This window comes from Caenorhabditis remanei, chromosome IV, assembly GCF_010183535.1.
Source record: "Caenorhabditis remanei strain PX506 chromosome IV, whole genome shotgun sequence".
Taxonomy (NCBI): Eukaryota; Metazoa; Nematoda; class Chromadorea; order Rhabditida; family Rhabditidae; genus Caenorhabditis; species Caenorhabditis remanei.
Window position 1 is genome coordinate 22,120,852 of NC_071331.1, and position 18,679 is coordinate 22,139,530.

The 18,679-nt window shown below is 37.3% G+C and overlaps 4 protein-coding genes across 4 annotated transcripts; 2 read left to right on the forward strand and 2 right to left on the reverse strand.

The window, feature by feature from the left end:
• Positions 1-1,931: 1,931 nt before the first annotated feature.
• GCK72_015731 (uncharacterized protein) lies at positions 1,932-8,012 on the forward strand (the record flags this gene model as incomplete). Its single annotated transcript, XM_053731094.1, has 8 exons — positions 1,932-2,014; positions 2,071-2,130; positions 2,510-2,632; positions 3,550-3,779; positions 4,771-5,039; positions 5,717-6,070; positions 7,020-7,101; positions 7,747-8,012. The coding sequence occupies 8 exons, from the start codon at positions 1,932-1,934 to the stop codon at positions 8,010-8,012; spliced, it is 1,467 nt and encodes a 488-aa protein (XP_053585866.1).
• Positions 8,013-9,242: 1,230 nt separating this feature from the next.
• GCK72_015732 (uncharacterized protein) lies at positions 9,243-13,380 on the forward strand (the record flags this gene model as incomplete). The annotated part of the gene is made up of 8 exons (XM_003098985.2): positions 9,243-9,379; positions 9,540-9,672; positions 10,412-10,480; positions 10,532-10,618; positions 10,946-11,174; positions 12,259-12,474; positions 13,092-13,225; positions 13,276-13,380. 8 exons carry the CDS (start codon positions 9,243-9,245, stop codon positions 13,378-13,380), a joined length of 1,110 nt encoding a protein of 369 aa, XP_003099033.2.
• Positions 13,381-17,818: 4,438 nt separating this feature from the next.
• Positions 17,819-18,160, reverse strand: GCK72_015733 (uncharacterized protein; the record flags this gene model as incomplete). The annotated part of the gene is made up of 1 exon (XM_053731095.1): positions 17,819-18,160. The coding sequence occupies one exon, from the start codon at positions 18,158-18,160 to the stop codon at positions 17,819-17,821; it is 342 nt and encodes a 113-aa protein (XP_053585867.1).
• A 45-nt stretch (positions 18,161-18,205) lies between these two features.
• GCK72_015734 (uncharacterized protein) lies at positions 18,206-18,463 on the reverse strand (the record flags this gene model as incomplete). The annotated part of the gene is made up of 1 exon (XM_053731096.1): positions 18,206-18,463. One exon carries the CDS (start codon positions 18,461-18,463, stop codon positions 18,206-18,208), a length of 258 nt encoding a protein of 85 aa, XP_053585868.1.
• Positions 18,464-18,679: the final 216 nt, after the last annotated feature.

The window sequence follows — 18,679 nt, forward strand, 5'->3', positions numbered from 1 at the left end:
GAATTGAATTCGCAGCTAAAAAATTGCTTCAAAATCAAATTTTCACCTGGAAAATCGACTTATTGGGGTTAAAAATCAGTTTTTGCACGAAAACAGTCTATTTTCTGGTCAAAATAGCATTTTTCACTGGAAAAATTGCCTTTTTCGACCCCAAACATCCATTTTTACCTCAAAAATCGATTATCGGTCAATTTTCCAGCTAAATCCAGCTAAAAATCCGATTTTGAAAGCCAAAATTCGAATTTCTTGCAATTTTTGGGTCTAAAAGTCAATTTTCAGCTAGAAAAACCGATTTTCGACCCCAAAAATCAATTTTTCCACTCAAAAATCCCATTTCTCTCCCTCCACCACTCCCTACCAAAATCTGATCTTTTTTCCCCAAAATTTCCCAGTTTTCCGTCCCGAATCGATCGATAATTGCTCTCTCATAATTACCAAAATTTCCCAATTTTAGTCCAAAAATCAGTGAATTTTCTATTTTTTCCACTGAAAATCCCAATTTTAAGCCTGAAAATCCATATTTTCAACTGTATTACCGCTTCGATTACTGTAATTCTTCTAATCTTCAATTTTTTTTCTCTTTTTCTCTGTCTCTCTCTCTCCCTCTTCTCGTCGCTATAATTTAAATGTAATCATGAAATTCCATAGTAATTTGTCATTTTCAAGCGATTTCAGCGTCAAAAATGGATTCTAGGGGTGAAAATATGCAGATAGGCGAAAATAATGGAAAAATTTGAGATTTTTTGAAATTTTCGTGATTTTTTAACCGCCGAAAACACACTTTTCACATGGAAAAGTCATAAAAACTCAATTTTTGGAGGAAAAATTCAAATTTTAGATACAACATTTAAAGTTACACTTTATAGCTAAAAATCTACATTTTCAGATTTTTTTGACCATGAAAACCGTCTGAAAACTGAAAAACCGGCTGAAATTGAGAATAGTTTCGACAAAAACTCAAATTCAAATTCCCGCGCTTTTCCGACGCATGACTCCGCCCACTTGATGCAAACGCGCTCCACTGCACTTCATTTTTTCTGCGTATTTCGTTGTCATTTATCGAGTTTTCGCCTCATTTTCGCTCGTTTTTTATCATTTTTTAATATTTTTTTCATGAATTTTCGGATTTTGAGACGTTCTGAGTGTTAAAAATTGATTTTTAGCTCGAAAAATGCGGAATAATTGGGTTTTCTAGAGGAAAATTTAGAAAATTCGATTTTAGTGAGTTTTAGACGGTTTTTGATGAATTTTGCTAGTTTTTAGGTGGTTTTTCAGAGAAATCAGCGATTTTTAAACCTGAAAAACCTCCAAAAATGGTTGAAAACCGAAAAAAAAGGTTGGAAATCGATAAAATTCGAAAAATCGAATTTTGTTGATTCTGGACGTTTTTTCTTGAATTTTTCGAGTTTTTAGGTTGAATTGTGGGTAAATTATCGATTTTTCAACAGAAAACCTTATTTTCTGTCGAAAAATGCTCGAATTTTCGGTTGTTTAAGCGAAAATCGATAATTGTGTGATTTTTAGTCTTTTCCACTCAATTTTTGCTGAAAATATCCATTTTTCACCCAAAAAAACTGGAAAAAAGCTGAATAATTGTCGTTTCCGGAGCAAAAATTGAGATTTCAATGGAAAAACTGAAAAAATCCTATTTTTCTTCTGAAAAATACTGAAAAACCAGGTTTTTCCCGTCAAAAAAGCTGATTTTTCATCAAAATCATGAATTTTTAACCCAAAAAATTCAATTTTCTTCTGAAAAATACTGAAAAACCAGTTTTTCCCGTCAAAAAAAGCTGATTTTTTATCAAAATCGTTAGTTTTTACTCCAAAAACCCTATTTTCACTGAAAAAATACTCAAAAAACCGGTTTTTTCGCTCAAAAAATCATTTTTTCGTCAATTTTTATCGATTTTCCGTCTAATTTCAGCCCCAAAATGCGACGTCAACCACCACCACAACAACCGATTGATTGTCGCTACTTTGCCAACGGAATCTGTTCGAAAGGCAACGCGTGCACGTAATTAATTAATTGATTAATTAGTTAATTATCTTTTTGAAATCAAAAATTTCCAGATTCATCCACGACGCTGCGACGAGAAACGAGAACATTTGTCAGTTCAATTTGGTTGGAAAGTTCGTGTTTTTTAGGGATGAGGAATTGTGAAAAATTGCGAAATTTTGCAAAATAGCTAAAAAAAAATTTAGTTTTTTGGGCGAAAAATGTGAAAAAGAAGAGGAAAATCCCCATTTTTTAGAGAAAAAATAGCTAAAAATTCAGATTTTTCGAAGAAAAAAACGATTTAAAAGCTAAAAAATAGATGAAAGCTGCAGAAAAAAGGTGTTGTTAGGGGAAAATTGATGAAAAATCGCTAGAAAATCAGAATTTAGAGTAAAATTCAAGATTTTAAGACGAAAAATGTGGAAAAATGAGAAAAATCCCCATTTTTAGAGAAAAATGAGTTAAAATTCCGATTTTTAGAAGGAAAATTGAAAAAAAAAAACAATTTTCCAGCTTTTCGAGTTATAACACTGCTGAAAATGCTGATTTTTCAGCGGAAGCTGTCATTTTCTCACTAAAAACTGGTCAAAAATCGTATTTCCCAGCTTTAACTCAGTATTTTGCTATCTATACGAGGTATGTGCCCGGGTGGCGTTGAGCGCCTCGCATTTTCAGCCGAAATTTGAAAATGCGACGAGAAAGAGTGTGCGAAATGGAGAGACGCAGACACACTCTCTCGATTTTACGCACTCTCTCTCGTCGCATTTTCGCCCACTTTGAAATCTTTCAGCGCCCAAAGCGCCTCCATAGGCACATCCCTGATCTATACTAAAAACCGTTAAAAAATCTGAACTTTTCAGTCAAAAATCGCCAAAAATTGTCAATTTTCAGGGCCAAAACTAAATTTTCCTCGAAAAAATTGGTTTTTTGGTCATTTTTTATGGATTTCCGCTCAAAAAAAGGGATTTTTTGACATTTTTCTCTTCAAAAATGTCATTTTTCCTTCAAAATTGACAATTTTTCCATTATTTTCCAGATGTTCATTCGGTCAAGCGTGCCGTTTTTGAGAGAAATGAATGAAAATTCAGATTTTTCGAAGGAAAATTAGATTTTAGGTCTAAAAATTGATAAAAACTACCAACATTTTTTTAAAGTTGAAAATTGATGAAAAATATATATAAATTCAGATTTTTCGAATGAAAATTGAATTTAAAAGCGATAAATGTGAAAATAGGGAAAGGTTTGCGGTCTGGCGTGCCTTTGTCCCGTTTAGTTCTCAAACGCGTCTAAAGCGCGCCAGCCTGCACGAAACTAATACACTTTTCATTGTGTTATCGGAATAAAAAAGCTCTGGCGCGCCTTCGATGCGTTTTTCGGGGTCTTAAGAAGCGTCTGAGGCACGCCAGTCTTTCAAAATTATCATTTCCAGAGCGTTGAACGTTTTATGAATTTCTAAAAACGCGTCAAAGACACGCCAGCAGCCCAGAATCCAAATTCACTTTAAAACTGACATTTTTCCTTCAAAATAAACCAATTTTTCCATTATTTTCCAGATGTTCATTCGGTCAAGCGTGCCGTTTTCTTCATACTCGTCCGAAGAATGACGAATGTCCATCAACGTCTTCTCCCTCTTCTTCGTCGTCTTCTAAATCCTCAAAACTCACAGCGACAGTAATCACTCCTCGAGTTCGTCCCATTCAATTGGCTCAACCGGGGCTCAATATCGATGCGACTGAATTCGTACCGAGTTGGATGAAGAAATCGGAAAAATCTGTGGGAAATGGTGAGAAATTTGGCTGAAATTGGTCAAAAATCATGGAAAAACGACCCAAAATTACAGTAGCATTTTCGAACGATTTTCAGCCGATTTATAATTGGAAAAGATGGAAAATTCCATTTTCTGACTAAAAATTGCTCAGAAATCCGATTTTCCGGCTTTTAATAGCTATTTCGTTATTTCGTCTGAAAATCGTTTTAAAAAATTTCAGTCAAAAATCGCCAAAAATTGTCATTTTTCGGGTTAAAATCTTTAAAAATAATGCTTTTGGGCCTTTTTCTAGTTTAAAAATCCTCAGAATCGCTCGAAAACCCGATTTTCAGCCGGAAAATCACATTTTCAATTGTAAATCGACACAATAGCCCCGTAACTCCACACATAACGCTTAGTCCCGTAAATCTACATGAAGTCTGGTAAATCCACCAAAGGGCCCGTAAATTCATTCACACAGTAGCTCGTAAATCAACACAATAGTCCCGTAAATCTAACCAACGACTCGTAAATCCTCACTTAAGACATTTAGCTTCGTAAATCGACAAAAGAGCTTGTAAATCCACACGTGACGCGTTTAGCTCCGTAAATATTCACGAGGGGTCTCGTAAATCTACACATAAGATATCTAGCTCCGTAAATCCACCCAAGAGCCCGTAAATCCACACATAAGACATCTAGCTCCGTAAATCGTCACGAAGCTCTGTCTGGGTTTTGTAAATCGACATTAAGCAGCGTAAATCCACACAGTAGACACCTAGCTCAGTAAATCCACCCAAGAACCCGTAAATCCACACATAAGGCATCTAGCTCCGTAAATCCACACGAGTGATCTCGTAAATCTACACATAAGACAACTAGCTCTGTAAATTCACCCATTGGCCCGTAAATCGACACCATTTTTAGACATTTAGCCTCAAAATTGCTCGAAAACCCAATATTTCAGCCAGAAAATCACATTTCCAACCATATTTTCATCCTAAAACCCTCAATTCTCTATTTCCAGGCACCCAACCACCAATATCGTACGCAGCCGCCGCCTCCTCGCGTATCCTGACGTCATCTGAAGGCGGCACGTCATCACCCGACGGCTCGACGTCTTCATCGAATTCTCCGTTGACGGCGGACGCCCAAATGTGTCCGTATCACTTGAAAAACGGTGATTGCAATCGAAAAGACTTCGCGTGTCCATTCGCACACGGAGATCTATGCGATATGTGTCATCAGTGGTGTCTTCATCCGACTAATCAAGAATTGAGGAAATTACATCAAAATGTACGGAAAAATCGGTGAAAATTAGTGAAAAATTGGTGAAAATCGCAGTTTTCCAGCTCAAACGGCATAGAAATCATGTTTTTGAGCAGAAAACTGCGATTTTCACACCGTTTTGAAGAAAAAAAGAAGATTTTTCGATTTCAAAATGAAAAAATTCTAAAAAAAAAGATTTTTCGATTTCAAAATGAAAAAATTCTCAAAATCCCAATTTTCAGTCTTAAAATCGCTTAAAATTGCAATTTTTGCACTAAAAATCGCTTGATATTTTCAATGGTTTCCGGTTTTTACTCATTTTTTACATTTTTTATGGCTGTTTGGTCGATTTCAGAAATTGAAATTGCGATTTTCAGATTCAGCTCGTTCTCAGCTTTCAGAAAAGTACCTACAAGCCAATATTCTGTGCATTTTGGGTCACGACACGATTTACGACGGGTTACTGTAGTTTTCGTGGCGAGACCCAAAATGTTCAGAATATAGGCTTGTGGGTACTTTTCTGAAAGCTGAAAACAAGCTGAATCTGAATATCGCAATAAGAATCTGAAATTTTGGAGTTTCAGACCGAAAATTTCAGTAAAACTCTTTTTTTTTGTAAAAATTTCAATTTTTTCTTGATTTTTAGCCGAAAAACTTTGCACCAAAAATCGCTTAAAAACATCTATTTTCTCCGATTTTTGCAGGAATGCCTCGAATCTCACACACAAGAGATGGAACGAGCCTTCATGCTCCAGAAGACCGAACAGAAGACGTGCGGAATCTGTATGGAAAATGTATTACATAAGAATCTCCGTTTCGGAATTCTCAACGGATGTCAACACTGTTTCTGTCTGGATTGTATCCGACAGTGGCGGACACGGGATCAACAATCCGTCGATTTGGACACAAAAACTGTCCGATCGTGTCCAGAGTGCCGTCAACACTCGGATTTTGTGATTCCGTCGCTTTTTTGGGTCGAAAATGGGGAGGAGAAGGATTTATTGATTGAAATGTACAAGGAGAATATGAGGGCGAAAGTTTGCAAATATTACACAGCGGTAAGGGAACGATTTGGATGGAAATCGGGCTGAAATTAGTCAAAATCGGTTGAAATTGGTGTAAAATCGTGAAAGATATAGTTTTCAGCTCAAAAATTGCTTTTTTTGGGTTATTTTTGAGCCGAAAACGACAAAAATTGAACAAAAATGACTTAAAATCCAGTTTTTCGAGTTAGAAAATCGGAAAAATGGTGGAAATCACGGTTTTCGTCTCAAAAATGACTAAAAAAGGTCATTTTTGAGCTGAAAACGAAAAAATAACGTAAAGTCCAGTTTTCCGAGTTAGAAAATTGGAAAACTGGTGAATATCTCAGCTTTCAGCTCAAAAAATGGCTTCTTGGGGGTTTTTTGAGCTGAAAACGAAAAAATAACGTAAAGTCCAGTTTTCCGAGTTAACAAATCGGAAAACTGGTGGAAATCACAGTTGTCGTCCTAAAAATGACATTTTTATGACAGGTTTGAGCTGAAAACGACAAAAATGACTCAAAATCCAGTTTTCCGAGTTAGAAAATTGGAAAACTGGTGAATATCTCAGCTTTCAGCACAAAATGTAACATTTTCATGATTTTATTGATCAGAAACGACGAAAATCCAGTTTTCCAAGTAGATCACTCGAAAATCTGGATCAAAAGCTCAAATTATAAATTTATGTTGAATTTGGTGCCGAAAATGAGGAATTTATCAGTTTCCGCAGTTTTTCACCGAAAAATTGCCATTTTGGAATTAAAAAATGTATTTTTCAAGTTCAACCATCGAAAATTCGTATTTTAATTTATGATTTCGCTCAATGCCCGCTGAAGAACCGATTTTCCGGCGTTTTTAGATAATTTTTCTGATAAAAAGCCATTTTTTCAAGAATTTTGACTTTTGAGACCAATTTCAGCCCGAATAATCTCCTTTTTCAAGTCAAAATCCATTCAAAACACTCAAAAAACGAATTTTTCTTTAGAAAAACGTGACTCGCGGACAATGTCCATTCGGCAACAAATGCTTCTACAAACATCAACTTCCCGATGGTTCCATCGATCCAGGTACTGTAGTTTTGAAATAGACAGGCTCGTAAATCGACACAAAAACTTTAAAATCTACACGATAGCACCGTAAATCTAACCAAGGGCCCGTAAATCCACACATAAGACATTTAGTTCCGTAAATCTACACAAGGGATCTCGTAAATTCGCACAATAGCCCCGTAAATCCACACATAACACATCTAGCTCCGTAAATCTACCCCAAGGGTTCGTAAATCTACACATTGGTCTCGTAAATCCACACATAAAACTTTTTCGTAAATCTACACAAGGGGTCTCTTAAATCCACACGAATGGTCTCGTAAATCCACAGAGTAGCTTCGTAAATCGACATCAAAGATATTTAGCTTCGTAAATCGACATCAAAGATATTTAGCTTCGTAAATCGACATCAAAGATATTTAGCTTCGTAAATCTACCCAATAACCTGTAAATCCACAAATCTCGTAAATCGACACAACAGCCCCGTAAATCCCCACTTAAGACATTTAGGCTCGTAAATCGACACAACATGCCTCGTAAATCCACCCTTAAGGCATCTAGCTCCGTAAATCCACCCAATAGTCCCGTAAATCCACAACAAGACCCGTAAATCTACAAATAAAACTCAATTTTCCAAACATTTTTTAACCAATTTTCTTCCAGGAGAGTCTCCACACGCGCGTCGCCGTTTCAACGTCGCCGACTTCCTCTTCGACTTGGATGATTCAGATGACGACACTCCGACGTCCGGCTATGTCCCATTCTTGGCAATCGGATCAGACGACCGAGAGGGATACGCGCGTTTTCTGGCAGAAATGGAATTGGACACCCCCGACGGCGATTTGTTCCGACGAATCACTGCGATGGCTCGTCATTTGACGACTCGCAGTCATATTACTCGAATGTCCGCCACCGCACCGCCAGAATAATTAATTTTAACGAGAAAATCGGCGTTTTTTGACCCGAAAACGGCCTGAAACGGCCTTAAAAGTATTTTAAATGGTTTCCGGTTTTTACTCATTTTTTAAAGGTTTTTGATCGATTTTAGCAGTAGAATGACTTGAATTTGCGATTTTCAGATTCAGCTCGTTCTCAGCTTTCAGAAAAGTACCCACAAGCATATATTCTGAGCAATTTGGGTCTCGACACGATTTACGGGGCGGGGTACTGTAGTTTTCGTGGTGGGACCCAAAATGTTCAGAGTCGGGGCTTGTGGGTACTTTTCTAAAAGCTGAAAATAAGCTGAATCTGAATATCGCAATAAGAATCTGAAATTTTGTGAGTTTCAGATCGAAAATTTCAGAAAAACTCATTTTTTGAAAAAATTTTCAAAACTTTTTTTTCGTTTTTCAGCCTAAAAATTGCCTAAATCTACCTGAAAAATGCCTATTTTTGGCCCCTCTCCTACCGAAATCGATCAAAAATCTTCATTTTCCCACTTCTTCTATACCCATTTTTTTGTAATTTCCCAACCCAATCAAAATCTTTCTTTCTCTCCTAAAAATTCGGATATTCACAATTTTTTTCATCAAAACTCGAAAATTCGTATATTCGCCTTCCCCTTCTACTAGTCCGTCTTCCCAGCTGATGCCTTCATTTCAACAGTATCCCTTTTTTCGTCCCAAAAATTTTTCGGTGGTGTGCTTGATTTCTTTGCATTATTTAATCAAAAAGAAATAAATTATTTATCCGGGGTAAAAACTGCAAATTTGTGTTTGAAAAGGTTCGTTGTTGCGAGAGCTGAGAGGCTTTTTCTGTTTTAATGTGGATTTACGAGCATTTCATTTCCAAAACTACCGTAACCCTTCCAGATCTTCACCAAATCCCTCAATTTTGTGATTTTCAGATTCAGCTCGTTTTCAGCTTTCAGAAAAGTACACACAAGCCTATATTCTGAAAAATTTGGGTCTCGACACGATTTACGCGCGGGTTACTGTAGTTTTCGTGGTGGGACCCAAAGTGGTCAGAATCGGGGCTTGTGGGTACTTTTCTGAAAGCTGAGAACGAGATGAATCTGAATATCACAGTGAGATTCTGAAAATTTTGAATTTCAGACAAAAATTTTCAGAAAAACTCAGTTTTTGAAAAAAAAAAATTTTTTGCGATTTTTCTCAAATTTTCTATTTTTGATTCTTATCATTATCCGTTGGTTCCAGGGTATGTACACCCTCTCTTTCGACCCACAAAAGCTGATAGCCGAGTGTGTGGACACAATCCGAGCGGTCACCGACGCTCCATTGGTCAATTGTGATATTGCACTCCAATCGGTGCTACAGATACTAAAGCCGCATCTTGGGTGAGAAATAGATCAAAAATTCGAATTCAGCGGGTTTGGTTTGCGCGGGAAGTTTAAAAATTCAAATTTTTGGAGAAAAAATCCAAAAAATTGGTATTTTTTGTCTGAAAATTCCAGATTTTTCCTTATCTTTTGTCTATACCTAATTCTCAATTTTCAGATCATCTGAAACATTTACAACACTCGAAAAATGCTCCCAAAACTACCAAGTCGACATTGCGACTTGTCATGATCGGAGGGTTCTGGAGGAGAGTGCGGCGGCACTTTTTGATAGTTTTCAGGAGAAACAGGAGGTGAGAATGTGCAGGAAATTACAGTAATAAACAAAAATGAAGAAAGCGCGCTCTGTTGAGAAAAAATTCAAAAAAAAAATTTTCGATTTTTTTTCAAAAATTTTCCTCCAAATTTGAATTTCAGACATTTTCTTTATGATTTTCAGATTCAGCTCGTTTTCAGCTTCCAGAAAAGTACCCACGAGCCTATATTCTGAGAAAGATGGGTCTCGACACGATTTACGACGTGGTACTGTAGTTTTCGCGTCGAGTAGACTACTATAAGTCTGTCAGATTTCATGCAATATCAAAAATGTTGATAGTTTTGAATTCAGCTCGTCAATACGCTTCGAATGAGTATAATCATGACTAGATTCTAATCATTTCGGGTCCCACCACGAAAACTACAGTAACCCCGTCGTAAATCGCGTCGAGACCCAAAATCTTTCAAACCATGGCATATGGGTACTTTTCTGAAAGCTCTCGATGAGCTGAATCTGAATCTGCAAAATTTTTATAAAATACTCAAAAACTGAAAAAGTTTGAGCAGATTTTATTTTTGAAATTTTCGAAAATTTTCGAAATTCCGTATCTTTTTCAAATTTTTCTCATTTTCAACGGTTGTTAGCTAGAAATGCGTAATTTTGTCTGTATTTGTCATTAAAACTACTCAGGACCCGATATATAGGTTTAAGTGCCTACAGTAACCCAAAAACTGATCCAGGCTACTGTAGTATCAAAAATCAATCAATAATTCCAGCTAAGCTACACCGCCGAACAAGACGATGAGACCATCTGCACTCAGTTAGTGGTGTTTTGTGATATTGTGGTAATTATTGATTTTTTTTCGAAAAAATTTCAAAAAAAATCGTTTTTTCAGAAAAAAACGGACCGTCGTATTCCGTTAGCCGTGATCTCCGCGAATCATTGGGATTGGTTAAATCAGTTATTGATTGTCTTGCAGACGGTAAGTGTGTGGATTTACGAGCCTAAATGTCGATTTACGGTGACTCCCGTAAATCGACACCAGCCGCCGTAAATCGACACTAAGGCCATTTTCGGTCGAAAAACTTGGTTTTTCAGTTATTTTTGCTGAAATTTTCAGTTTTACAACAAAATTATGTTTTACGAGGCTAGATGTCAATTTACGGTGACTCCCGTAAATCGACACAAGCCGCCGTAAATCGACATTTAGCTCAAAATACCCAAATTTCGACCTAAAAACTTGGTTTTTGGGTTATTTTTTCTAAAATTTTCAGTTTTTATAACAAAAAATCAATATTTTTATGTTTAGGACCAAAACGACACTGTCCGAGAGCACCTCCTGACCACTTTGCAAGTGCTCATGGAGCAATGTGGAGAACCAGTGAAAAGGACACTTCTGGACACCCAATTAGCGATTTCTTTGGTCCCGCTGACTCAAAAATCAAATGGAATTCAAATTCCCGCGCTGAAAATTCTGGCGTTGATGTATTCAGTGGAGGGAGATGTGGATCAGGTGGCGGTGCCGTTGGAGCAGATGGGTGAGGAGAAAAAATTTGTTGGAAAAGATTTTCAGACAATTCAAATATAAAATCTGAATTCCAGAGAACAAGAGCTTTCAGAAAAGTACCCACACGACTATATTGGGTCCCACCACGAAAACTACAGTAACCCGAAAAAATTGGGTTACTGTAGCCACCTAAACTTGTCAAGCATATCTTAATTATTTTTCATGACAAATTCAGACAAAATGGCGCATTTCTAGCCAAGAACCGTTGAAAATGGGCAAAATTTATAAAAGTTATAGAATTTCGAAAATTTTCGAAATTTTCAAAAAACTAAAACTGCTCTAACTTTTTCAGTTTTTGAGTATTCACCAAAGTTTTTAAAGATTCAGATTCAGCCATACTTGTCACGGGCCGGGCCGGGCCGGGCCGGGCCGGGCCGATTTCCAAATTTTCACCGGCCCGGCCCGGCCCGGCCCGGCCCGGCCCGGTCGGCCCGGCCCGGGTCGGCCCGGCCCGGGTCGGCCCGGTCGGCCCGGGTGAAGCGACTTTTTTTCAAAAAACATGTTTTTTTCAGCAGTAATTTTAGAAAAAGTGGTGTTTGGGGCATTTTCTGCAAAAATTCGACTGAATTGACGATTTTTATTAGTTCTACAGTGAATTTAGTGATAAAAAAGCACTTGAAAATTATTTTTGGGGTGCAAAAATTAAAAAAAAATTTCCACCCGGGCCGACCGGGCCGGGCCGGGCCGGCAAAATTTTTCCTCGGCCCGGCCCTGGCCCGGCCCGGCCCGGCCCGCGGGCCGGGCCACCCGGGCCGGGCCGGGCCGGCCCGCCGGGCCGGCCCGTCAAATGACAAGTATGGATTCAGCTAATTGAGACGGTTCAGAACAGTACCCACAAGCCATGGTTTGAAGCATTTTGGGTCTCGACACGATTTACGGCCGGTTACTGTAGTTTTCGTGGTGGGACCCAAAGTGATTGGAATTTAGGCTTGTGGGTACTTTTCTGAAAGCTGAGAACAAGCTGAATCTGAATATCACAATGTGAATCTGAAAATTTTGAATTTCAGCCAAAAATTTTCAGATCATTTTTTTTGGAAGTTAAAATTTTTTTTCAGACCACTTGAACACTGAATATTTCCGTCGTCTCTACCACCACATCAACGACTATCACAAAACGGACGTCCTAGAACTATGCACAAATTTCGGCGGCCTTCTGGAGAACCAACAAGACTCCGCCCCTTTTTCACTGTTCGAACCGATGAGAGATGATCCGTATTCGTGTTCGGAATTCGGGATAGTGTTGATTCAAGAAATGAATCGGAAGTGTACAGGTGGGGTTACAGAAAATTGAAATATTTCATAATTTGAAAAATTCCAAAAAATTTTTTTCGAAAAATGAGTTTTTCTGAAATTTTCCGTCTAAAACTCAAACATTTCAGATTCTCATTGTGATATTCAGATTCCTCTCGTTTTCAGCTTTCAGAAAAGTACCCACAAGCCCCGGTTCTGACGACTTTGGGTCCCACCACGAAAACTACCGTACCCCGCCGTAAATCGTGTCAAGACCCAAATTGCTCAGAATATAGGCGTGTGGGTACTTTTCTGAAAGCTGAGAACGAGCTGAATCTGAAAATCATTGTTTTGAGAGTTTTGGAGTTAATTTGGAAGGGTTACGGTAGTTTTGTACAAAGTATGGCCTCAAAATTCGAATTGCTCAAAACCTAGTCATGAGTATAGTCATTTGAATCGTCTCAACGAGCTGAATTTGAATATAATAAAAAATTTTAAGATCACTCAAAAATATAAGAAGTTATAGCCACTTTTGTGTTTGAAGATTTTCGAAAAGTTTCGAAATTCCATAACTTTCTCCATTTTTGCTCAATTTTTATGGTTTTTAGCTCAAAATGCAGAAATTTTCTTGAATTTGTTAATAAATTTAGTTTTTCAGTCCGCCGTCTCAAATTTCTGCACCACGTGATTGAGCTCGGCGAAGCCGTGCTCACCAAAATGTTCTACGAAAACGATTTGAAAGTTTTGGCTCATGTGCTCGCCAGGGAATCGATAAATCATGATGAGAAACCGGTAAGGGTCCCACCACGACAACTACAGTAACCCCTAAATTGAATTTGTAGGTCAGAAGATTGTGTCTGGCTTCTCTGCGTCTCTTGTTATCGACGGAAACCGTGAAATCGGATGAAGACATTGAATACGCATTGGATAACTTTGATGAGGCTTGATTTAATTAGTTAGAAAATTTTTCAGAGTATGCGTGCGCCTTTAAATTGGCTACAGTAATCCTCTATCGGAATTTAAAGGCGCACGCATAGTTTTGCCCTTCTTTTCTTCAGATTTTGCCATTCCTAAGCTCCGCCATTTCCATTTTTTTCTCTGTTAGTGACCAAAAGTGCAATAATTCAATTTTCCGCCATTTTTTTCAAATTGTGATTTCGAGATTTCTATTTACACCCCGAGCTTGTAATGAAATAATAATTGATTTCAAAAAAATTACACGTTTCAGATTTTCAGAGTAGTCTAGTTAGATTCAGCTCGTTCTTAGCTTTCAGAAAAGTACCCACAAGCCTATATACTAAGCAATTTGAGTCTCGACACGATATACGGAGGGTTACTGTAGTTTTCGTGGTGGGACCCAAAGTCGTCAGAACCGGGGCTTGTGGGTACTTTTCTGAAAGCTGAGAACGAGCTGAATCTGAAAATCTATTAATTGAGGGATTTGGAGTAGATCTGAAAGGGTTACGGTATTATTGGATATGACAACTTTCGTAAATCTACACAAAGACTCCGTAAATGCACATATATTTTAGACGCATGGTAAATTTTAAATATCTGTTGCTTTTTTCTTTTAGACAACCATAAGTTTATTAGAACAAACATGTCTATAACAGGTATTAGCTACAAAACTTTAGTTTCAATTACAAAAATTTAGATAGGCCAGCTGTCTCGTTGATACGCATCCAAAAAGCGAGACGATCAAGAAATGCACTATGATATAATGTGAGTTTTTATTTCTGAAAAACACCTGTATTTTTGATTTCGGATTAGAAACCGTACCCTTCATAAATTATGTAAATTGATACATATTTGGACCCTCTGTTACTCCATATCACTGCCATTTTCCAACTTTTCTTCATCAGTTGTTTCAGCACTGCGTTGTCTGAAACAATAACTGAATTATCCAAAATGAAACGCTGGGATTGTTCCAGTATATTTATGAAGCTGAAATTCTTACTTTATCAAGACGCCTGTTTTGCTCTAGGTCCTCCTCATCTTTCGAATCGTCTTCATCGGTAATAGTTTCTCCACGGGAACTTCTGCAGAAAATAAATGATCAAAAATTTAAATTTAATGAAAGTTCTCACTCTGATAAAGCACGTTCCCGAAAACCACCGTTTCGTGACTGATCCTTTAAACAACGCCAGTTGTCTGATTCCTTGAATCAGCATCTCTGGTTCATAATTTATCAATGTGAGCTTTGGTAACTGCATAATCTTAAAGATATTGTTGGATATGAATTCAGCTCGTCGAGACGCTTCGAATGAGTATAATCATGACTAGGTTTGAAGCAAGTTGGGTCTCGACACGAAAACTACAGTAACCGCACCGGAAATCGTGTCGAGACCCTGCGTAGGCTTGTTGGTACTTTTATGAACCGTCTCGATTAGCTGAATATGAAGGCGCAAAAGTTTTGGTGATTACTTAAAAATTAGGAAAGTTAGAGCAGCTATAAATTTTTCAGATTTTGCTCATTTTTAATGATTTTTAGCTAGAAATGCAACATTGTGTAGGAATCTACTGGATTTTTCAACTTTCGAGCATCTGGCGCTGAGCTGACGCGTTTTTACGGCTTTTCATCCTAGATTGACTCTCAAAACATATTTTTACTCGGTTTTTCTAGTTTTTTGTGTCAAAATGGCTCAAAATGCATCGTTTTTTTCTAGATTTTGAGATTCCTTAAAACACGAAAAAAATTATTCCTTAGGTTACTGTAGTTTTTGTGTTCCTTACCTTTAGAACATTTCAGCTCAGCGACAAATCAATTAATTTAGAATTTAATAAAAATCAGGATAATAAAAGACCATGCCATATCCGGAAGGCGGTCAAAAAGTACATACTGAGGTTGAGAGAGCTCTCTTGCAAGATACGAAGAGACGCAGACATTGAAAAGGGTGTCAGGAACGAAACTGTCTGCGTCTCTCACTACTCCCATACTATTTTTTTGGTTCTTATCGGTGGTGCCAATAAAAATGCACTGCAGTATAAAAAAAGGGAAAGTGCCCATCCCAAAATCGACGAGGGCAGCTGGCGCACAATAGAGACGCAGAAAAACGAGGGAGTGTTTTCTTATTCCTTTCTACTCCATTTGTTTTGAAATGTTCCGAAACCAATAGAAATTTGATAAAGAAGATCTACAGTACCGCTCAAAAGTATGTTAAGTTTTTCATTTTTCAGTTGAAAAGGTCCGACTTTGAGAGTGTGTCATGGTTATACTTAATGTCCCATTAAGTAGATTTTTAATGGATCTTATAGATCAAAACTAGAGCTTCATTTTTGTAGTTGACAACTTTTTTGTACGGACACTCCCTAGGTTATGGTGATTTTACGATGACAGCTCAAAAATTGCACTGAAATTGGAGCTGTTGTCTTAAAATGACCGTAACTCTCTAGGTAGTGTCCGTACAAAAAAGTTGTCAACTACAAAAATGAAGCTCTACCTTTGATTTGTACGATCCATAAAAAGTTATTTTGTGAGACCGTTAGTTTTACCATGACACACTCTCAAAGTTTGGCGTTTTCAACTGAAAAAAAACCAAACCTTAGTCTACTTTTGAGCGGTACTGTAAGTGATTCAGATATTCAGAAAAGATATATAAAAAACTTTGTTTTTTTCAGCTTTGGAACCGTCTGCTGAAAATAAAGAAGAGCATGATCCGACGTGATTTGAAACAACAGGTACATTTCTGGGGGTCTAGTTTTGAAATGTAGTGGCAGAGGCCAAAAGAAAATTGCCGAGTGTTAAGTTCGCAGCGGTATATCTCGGTTCCCAAAGAGAATATCAAAAAGTTGCTAACTGACAAAATAAAGCTTAATTATCATAGAATATTTCATTAGTTGAAAAAATTTTAATATCTTTAAAGACAGCCGAGATAGGATGCTCCAAACTCTTGGTGCGCCACTATTACAGGTTTTACGGTAATCTAGTAAAAACTAACAAGGTGGGTAGAAATCCAGAAAAAGAAATTAACTAATAAACTGTTTTTTCAGCAAGCTCCTATCCATGAGCAACAACACGGAAAAAAGCTATGGATTGGATTTAACAAGGAGACCGTCCTTATCTTTTCTCTTTTGTTTCTTCTACTGTCTATATTGACAAACATTTTCATTAGATTGTTACCCTTCTCTCTCTCGTTCGGTCTTATTTCACATTAATTTTTTTTCTGAAATAAATCATTTTTGAACAAGTTTACTGTCAGATTCATATTCTTCGAACTTATCGGTAAACCAAGACCGTTTCATATCAGTATTGAAGAGTTATAATGTCTTAACATCGTAACACGACCCCTACTCGTGTTAGTTTTAGACCCGTTTATACTCTAAGACATAAGCTAACGCATCTTATCTACCTTACAAGTATTTATTATAGTTTTAGATATATAAGAATATAATTATAAAAGTATAAAGAATAGAAGTAAGATAAAATTATAAAGAAAGATAAAGGAAATATAAATAGAGGAAATAGAATAATAAGAGAGGGTTCTCTCACATCACGGTTCCTCTCAACCACAACTCCAACCCAACTGACGATCTCTCCATTCCTCCTCCTTTTATACCAGCCCTTTCCGTGGGCGGGACCTTGTCCGCGCGCTCTTGGGAGAAGGATTTGGCACGGTGCTAGCGCACCGTGTTACATCCCCCTTATCCATAAGTCGAGCGCCCTCGATCGACATCCAAACGATCCGTTTCAGCAAAACAGTGCAGATTGATGTTGATTTGAAACTTTTAATGCTTGATGATGGTAGTTCAGCTCGATGTAGAAATCCTTATACGGTTTGATCAGTTCCATTAGAAAATCCTTATCTCGTTCAGCTTGCATACAGAGTTGTCATGGTACAGTGGACTGAATTGATTGATGAACTTGGCTTGATATTTGATGTAGCTTCGGTTTGAATTGAATTTGGAGGGTTTTGATTGATGTAGATTGACTTGATAGAGAGATCGGTTGGTTTGGCGTGAAGCGAGAGTTTTGGATCTGTGAAAGAATAGAATAAAGTACAAAAAGAAAGAGTGAGAGGAAAACGTTAAGATAATCGTTGACTACTTTCAAAATCTGAAAAGGGTGTTAACAATCCAAGAGGAATAGGTAAAGATGAGGATGAGAAAAAACATTAAGAAGCTTAGACAACTGATATAGACAAGGAGAATGTGATTTTTTAGAAGCAAGAGCTAGGCAAAATTTGGATGAATAATCGAAAACTTTGGTTTTACACAAAAAGCTAGTACAATAAAATAGTATTACATTCAGTAGAAATTTAAATATTTGCAAAATGATTTGAATGATACTACAACATAACTTAAAACAAAAATACCGAATTTTCCTCTTTTGTAGTTGATTTGCTCGGCTTGTCCTTCTTCTTCATTCCTTGTTGTGACGTAGCGGTTTCACGGCTCTCCAGCTTTCCCTTCTTTCCTGAACCATTTTGCTTCTTGTTCTTCTGCTTTTCCGCGGCAACATGGTTTTTCTTCATCTGGTTCCCATTCTGACTTCCACGATTCCAGTACTGATGACGATTTTTGTACTGTCCAAAGTGATTTGTAGTTTCGTACTGTGGATGGTATACTGGTCGATGATGATCCATAATTTGGATGGGGCATTACAAATCGACTTCCGTTGAAGTAGTGGTTCATGTGGTAATTCACGTTACTTCGTTGATGGTGATTAGAGTCGATCTTCTTGCTCAAATTATCGATGGTAGTGTTGAGAATCTTCAAATTGGCAACCATTTGTTGAACTTCTTCCAGAACATCATCCTTTGGATTCTCTTCTTGTTAGATTTCCTCTTTTGTCTCTTCTTTGTTGACGCTTTCTTCTGTTTCCTTCTGCACACGATGATGACTTTCGGAGTTGGAAACCTCCGATTGGGGTACTTTGGAAATTTCGTCTCCGAAAAACGGAATATGGGGTTTCTCCCAATTTCCATTTCCGGTTGGAAAATAACCATTTCTTCCATACACTCGATCATTCCAATTCCAGCTACTGTACACTGCAGGTTGGCCTCTCCAACGATCTTGATGTTTTCTTGACATTGCTTCTAGAAATCATAAATAGATTACTTTGAAGTGTGATCAAATGATCCGTGAATGGACAGACTTGGTGAAATTGATGATACATGCAGTGCAAATAGACTGGAAGTTTTTTTTTTAACAGTTAGACTTAGTTATGAAAAAGTTAATTTTTTTTTTAAACTATAAACTTAAAGTGTATTTAGATTATTTGAGTGTTAAAATAATTACGAGTGATTT